At 38.9% G+C, this 7244-nt stretch overlaps 1 protein-coding gene across 1 annotated transcript; it reads right to left on the bottom strand.

Moving 5' to 3' along the window:
- Nucleotides 1–316: 316 nt before the first annotated feature.
- Nucleotides 317–1167, bottom strand: LOC138907227 (uncharacterized). The gene is made up of 2 exons (XM_070197669.1): nt 1117–1167; nt 317–829 (listed from the first exon to the last, which is right to left on the bottom strand). The coding sequence occupies exons 1-2, from the start codon at nt 1165–1167 to the stop codon at nt 317–319; spliced, it is 564 nt and encodes a 187-aa protein (XP_070053770.1).
- Between the last annotated feature and the right edge of the window lie 6077 nt (nt 1168–7244).

Raw genomic sequence — 7244 nt, 5'->3', positions numbered from 1 at the left:
CAAGTGTTAGAGCTTTAAAGTATAAAATCTCGAGCACTTTATTATTCCTTCCATATGGTCCATTTTCTGAAAAGGAAAATACATACGGGACTCAGAGGTATATTTTTAGATGATGACTGCTTAACCCTTTTTATTTCCATCAGAAAGGTTGTAACCCAGACCGGAAATAATTTTGTATCCCGCGTGTCTTTCAGGTCTAATATCATCATTTGGTGTGGGCTAGCTTTTTGCCTATCATCTAAAATTGTTAGTATAATTTAACTAAACAAAACAAAATCGTAGTTAAGTGATACCTGACTGTGGGTATATCCCTTGCTTAGAAATAAAATATCTTCAAATGAACAGCATTCCAATTCGAAGGTAACACCTTGCCATCCATGGTTTCTAATTCATAAGCACCTTTTCCAGCGATACCTCGAACTTTATAAGGACCTTCCCAATTTGGGTTCAACTTTCCTGCTCCAACTGTTTTTGTTGATTGAAAAACCTTTTTGAGAACGAAGTCCCCAATCTTGAAGTATCTGAGATGAGCCTTCCTGTTGTAGTATCGTTCAATGATTTTCTTCTGTGATGCCATCCTTATTAGAGCTGCTTCTCTTCTTTGCTCGAGTAAATCCAAGTTCATTCTTAACTCTTCATCATTTGATTCTTCTGTTGCTTGTGTGAATCTCGTACTTGGCTCTCCTATTTCAACTGGGATTAAGGCTTCTGAACCATAAACAAGTGAAAATAGTATTTCTCCCGTGCCTGTCTTTGCTGTTATTCGATAAGCCCATAATACTCCTGGTAACACCTCGGGCCAATTGCCTTTTGATTCTTCTAATCTTTTCTTCAAATTATTAATAATAATCTTGTTTGTTGACTCAGCTTGTCCATTTGCCCCGGGATGATAAGGTGAGGAAGTTATTCATTTGATTTGCAAACTTTGAAAACATTTTGTGACTTTCGAGCCTATAAACTATGGGCCATTATCACATTCGATTTCTTTTGGCACTCCGAATCGGCATATAATATTCCGCCAAATAAAATCCATTACTTCCTTTTCTCACACCTGTTGAAAGCTCATGCCTCTACCTATTTGGAAAAATAATCCGTTAATACTAATAAAAATCGTACCTTTCCTTTAGCTTGTGGCAAAGGACCCACTATATCTATTCCCCACTTCATGAATGGCCACGGGGAGATAACCGTGTGTAATAATTCTACTGGGCGATGCATATTATTGTCATATCATTGGCATCTATCACACTTTGCTACAACACTTTCTGCATCTTCCTCCATTTTAGGCCAGTAGTATCCTGCTCTAATTAGAGTTTTTACCAAAGATCTACCTCCTGCGTGATTTCCACAATGCCCCTCATGCATTTCTTTCATCACATATTCTGTTTGAGTAGGTCCAAGGCATCTTGCTAAAGGTCCACCGAATATTTTTCGATATAGATTTCCTCGAATTAAACAGTAACGAGCAACTTTTCGTCGAAGCGACTGAGACTCCTTTTTGCCTTCAGGTACGGTTCCATACTGCAAAAATTAACAAGCTCGTTTCTCTAATCCCAAGTCAGATTATTGAAACTTACCTCGTTTTTATCCTGGTCCAGTGCTGAATGAAATAAATGTATTACGATAGCATTTTCTGCACGTGTTATTTCCACAATTAATGCAAGATTAGCTAGTGCATCTGCTTCTGCATTTTCTTCCCTGGGTATTTGCACAATCTTCGATGATTGGAAATGCCTTATCAATTCTCATGCCTTTTCCAAATATTGTTGCATCCGTTCCTCTCTAGCTATGTAAGTCCCCTGTATCTGATTGACTACTAGCTGACCCTGCAATTACAGCTTCGTACTCTGCTTCATTGTTAGTAATAGGGTAACATTTAATTGATTGTCTTATACTTTCTCCCGAAGGTGGAATTAAAATAATACCCAAACCTACTCCTTTAATATTTGAGGAGTCATCAGCAAATAGATTCCATGTACCTGGATTAGATCCGGTGAATATTTGTAATTCCTTTTCTACTTCAGGAACTATTTTTGTGCTAAAATCTGCTACAAAATCTGCTAAAACTTGTGATTTTATTGCAGTTCTAGGTTGGTACATGATATCATACTCACTGAGTTCTATTGCCCACTTGGCTAATCTACCTGACAATTCTTGTTTATGCAAAATATTCCTTAAAGGATAAGCAGTTATTACGAAAATAGGGTGACATTGAAAGTAAGGTCTCAACTTTCTAGATTCCGTAACTAATGCTAAAGAAAGTTTTTCTAAATGAGGATATCTAGTCTCAGCATCCAATAATGATTTACTGACATAATAAATTGAAGATTTTTTACCTTTGTCTTCTCGTATCAAAACTGCACTTACAGCTATTTCTGAAACTGCGAGATAAACGAACAACCTCTCACCATATTTTGGTTTAGCCAACAAAGGAGGATTTGATAAGTATGCCTTCAAATTTTTGAGGGCTTGTTGGCATTCTTCAGTCCACTCGAACTGATTTTGCTTTTTTAGCACTGAAAAGAATTTGAAACTTTTCTCTGAAGACTTAGAAATAAATCTTCCGAGAGCTGCTATCCTTCATGTCAATTTTTGTACCTCTTTCTTGCTCGTGAGTATATCAGAAATTTCTTCAATAGCTTTGATCTGTGCAGGGTTTACTTCAATACCTCTATTAGATACAAGAAATCCTAAGTACTTACCTGAAGCTACGCCGAAGGCACACTTTTCTGGGTTCAATTTCATATTATAGCTGCGGAGGATCTCGAAGGTATTTGAAAGATTTTGAAAATGATCTTCCGCTCGTGCAGATTTGACTAACATATCATCAATATATACTTCCATAGTCTTTCCCAGGTGTTCTTGAAACATCTTGGTCACCAACCTTTGATATGTGGCTCCAGCATTTTTCAAACCAAAATGCATGACTTTATAACAATAAGTCCCCCTATCCGTAATAAATGAAGTATTTTCTTCATCCAAAGGGTCCATTTTTATTTGATTATAACCTGAATACGCATCTAAAAAACTCAATAGCTCATTGTCATGACCCAAAATCTAACTAGCCGTGATGGCACCTAACCCAACCTGTTAGGTAAGCCAATTTACAAATATCTGATTTAAATAATATTTAACTGACCCTATTAAACTCCCCAAGGACTGGTAATACAAATCATGAGCTTCTAAGATTAGAATTTACAAAACTGGTATGAAATAATACATCATATGTTCGAAGTGTACATAAACAGATTCTTATAAATCTAAGGCTGCCATGAACAAGAGGCAGCTATGACCGGAACACATGTACATCTTCAAATCCAGCTCCCGTCGATCGCAGCAACATCAACATCCAATATCTTCACGCAAGGTACAGAAGTGTGGTATGAGTACAACCGACCACATGTACTCAAAATGTAACAAACCTAACCTTAGGTTGAAAGTAGTGACGAGCTGGAACACAAGTCGGGGTCCAACACCAATAGCCAACAACATTTCATAACAATATAATTTAAAGCAGCACAAGTAATAATTCAACAATAACATGCTCAACTTAATCATGATTTCTGAAAATTGCTTTGCCTTTCAAGTGTATCAGTGAAAACTCAAGTCTTTTACCGAAGTTGCCAAAAATATGAGTAAGTTTGAAACAGTAATTTTTCCAAAATTTCTTTCAACAATAAATAAGATGTTTCATTTTCTTTCCACATAGCCAGTGGAAAATGCATCAATATGCCCATATGCCAATATGTGTGAGAAGTCATGAATGACGTGATACCATACAACATGAGGAAAATGCATCTCTATGCATGTATGTCAAGTGTGCATGTCAATGCGTTGCACCTAAATTATAAAACTATATGCATACTCTCAAAGTATCATTTCACTCAGTCCTCCCAGTCACTCAATGCTCTCAGCCATTCAGTCGTCCCAGTAACTGAATCCTCACAGTCACTCAGTCCTCCCAGTCACTCAATCCTCACAGTCACTCATGCCTCACAGTCACTCAATCCTCCCAAGTCACTGGGCACTCGCGCTTGACACTCGCACTCGGCACTCGCGTTCAGTAGGTACTTGCACTCACTGGGGTATGTACAGACTCCGGAGGGGCTCCTTCAGCTCAAGCGCTATAATTTGCACGGACAACGCACGTGATATAGTATCAATATCTGTATCCGCACGAAAATCTCACGTGCTATAATAAGCCAATCTGGCCTGCTGCGGCGTGCAACCCGATCCCATAATAATAAAGTATATAAAGCCAATATGGCCTGCTGCGGCGTGTAGCCCGATCCCATAATTATCCTCACAATCAGGCCCTCGGCCTCACTCAGTCATCAATCTCTCCAGTCTCTCGGGCTCACAATGTCATAAAACTAGCCCAAATGATGATCTGATGAATCAATAAATAGCAACATAGACTGAGAGATAATATGAAATAAATGAACATGACTGAGTTTTAAAATTTCAATTTAAACAAATTCAACAACAATATGACCTCTGTGGGTCTCAATAATACTAGCATATAGCCTCAACTTGATTCTCAGCTCAATAGCTCTAGTACGTAGAGATTTCCATGATTTCAGATAAATTCAGGGAACTACACAGTTCCACAGGAATAAGGGAATCACAGTTCACACGGTGCACGCCCACACGCCCGTCACCTAGCATGTGCGTCACCTCAACACCAAACACATAACACGTATAATTCAGGGTTTATACCCTCAGCTCCAAGATTAGAAGAGTTACTTACCTCGAACAAGTTAAATCCAATACCGAGCAAGCTGTACAATACTCCGAAAATTCCATTCCGCGTGTATCAACCTCCATACGCCTTCCTATCTCCTCAATTCAAGCCAAACGACTCGTATCTATTCAAACAACGTGCAATTTAATCACAACTTACTCTAATGGTTACAATTTAATAATTTACAAAAATTCCCAACTTCGCTCGAAAAATCGATAGTGGGGCCCACATCTCAGAATCTGACAAAACTTACAAAATCCAAACACCCATTCTGAAACGAGTCCAACCATACAAAAATTATTAAATTCCGACATCGGATTGACCTTCAAATCTTTATTTTATATTTTTGAAGGATTTTATAAAAATCTAATTTTTCTTTCATAAATTCACGGATTGATAATGTAAATGAATATGGAATCATGAAATATAATCAATATAGGATAAGGAACACTTATTCCAATGTTTTTGTAACGACCCGGCCGGTTGTTTTGACTATTGCAATCCCATTCCCCCATTTACTGCTCAAATTATGAATTACAGTTGTTATTTGGCTTGCCGGGTAATTAGTTTGGGTTCGGTGAGGCTTTGAAATGATTTAGAGCGCTTAGTTCCAAGGTTAAGAATTTAAGTTGAAAAGGTTGACCGGATGCTAACTTATGTGTAATGACCTCGGAGAAATTTTGCTAAGGAAATTATGTTTTGGTAGAAAAGGTAGAGCGCTTAGTGCCGGATGCTAACTTATGTGTAATCCCTATGGGTTGAACAATGCACCGAAGTGTAAAGGAAAATTTTATCGAAAAATGGTCATTTCTGCGACCACTATGCGGTCGCAGAATCACTATGCGGACCGCATAATGGTCGCAAAGTGGTTCAGGAGAGGGGCGAGATTTGAGAAAACTCTGCGGTGCACTATGCGACCGCAGACCTATTTTGCGGTGCATTATGCGACCACAAAACAAGTATGCGGACCGCATAATGACCGCAGACCGGGTCAGTAACGCCCAGCTTTGTAGGCCAAATTATGCGGCCGGTATACAGACCGCATACCTGTTATGCGATCGCATATGCAACCGCATAACTGCGTCAGAGCTTCCATTCTTTCTAATTTTTGACCCGACCCAACTTCGATTTATAGCCCTTGAAGCTCATTTTTGAGCCAAAATCTGATATTTTAGAGAGAGGTGAGAGAAGTTTAGAGAGAGAAAGTGAAGACTTAGTCATTTATCCATCAATTCTTGTTCAAGGTTTGAAGATTTCACAAGGATCTTGCTAGGGCTTCAAAGAGGTAAGAATTTCTCTCCTCAATCCTTCAATTTCGGGTTGGAATAAAAATGGGTGATTTATAGTATGATTCTTGGGTGTAAGAGTATTATGTATACATACCAATAAGGTTGTGAAAGGATTGTTAAGTTCAAATGGGTAAGGATTGGGTTGAAAATGGTAGAAATCTTCATAGACTTTAATTGAATATTTGAGGGTCGAGTTGATGTCGGATTTTGGTGAAATTTATATGGTTAGACTCATGGTTGGATAGGCGTTCATATTCTGTAACTTTTGTCGGGTTCCGAGACATGGGCCCTACGGGCGATTTTTGAGTTAATTTCGGATTTTATTGGGAAAATTAGTATTTCCTTATGGAATTAATTACAATAATTTGTATTGACTGATTCGAATTAATTGTGGCTAGATATGAGGCTTTCGGAGACCAATTCTCGTGGTAAGGGCATAGCGGAATAAATAATTACACGGGTTCAGGTAACTAACAGTTATAAATCTGGTCCTGAGGGTATGAAACCCCGGATTTTATGTCATGTGATTATTTTGGAGGTGACTCACATGCTAGGTGACGGCCGTGTGGGCGTGCACCGAAGGGATTGTGACTTGGTCCATCCTGTGAAACTGTAAAGTTGAAAACTTGTTGTTAGCTATAAGCTCTCTTTGTGTTGAAGAAATTTGACTGTAAATCATGATTAAAATCATGCTTAGGCTATGTGATAGTACTGTTGGGACCCACAGAGGTCGCGTACTTATTGAATTATTTGTTAGTTGTTGTCTTGTACTCAGTCATGATTTTTCTTGCGTATTATACCTCAGTCTTTCTGGATATTTGTTGATATACTATGTTATCTTTGTTTGGGCTGATCTTTGTGATTTCTGAGAGCCCGAGAGACTTGAGAGGTTGAGGACTGAGTAAGGCCGAGGGCCTATCGCTGAGGTAAGGATATTATGTCACGTGAGTTTTCCGTGCAACACGTGAGTTGTCCGTGCAGATTATGGCGCATGGGCTGTAGGAGCCCCTCCGGAGTCTGTACACACCCCCAGTGAGTACGGGTACCCATTGAGTGTGAGTGCTGAGGGTTGAGAGCCGAGTGGTTGAGCTGTTGTGATGAGCTGAGTAACTGTTGCCTGAGAGGCTGTACTTGCTTTGCATTTGTTGTTGCACTTGGTTGATATCTGTCATTGTTGTGAAATCTCTGAAATAATTTATGTCCGGATTACT

The sequence above is a fragment of the Nicotiana tomentosiformis genome, chromosome 1, assembly GCF_000390325.3.
Source record: "Nicotiana tomentosiformis chromosome 1, ASM39032v3, whole genome shotgun sequence".
Classification (NCBI taxonomy): Eukaryota; Viridiplantae; Streptophyta; class Magnoliopsida; order Solanales; family Solanaceae; genus Nicotiana; species Nicotiana tomentosiformis.
The sequence above is the reverse complement of the archived record's forward strand: the minus strand, read 5'-3'. Positions and strand labels throughout refer to the sequence as shown.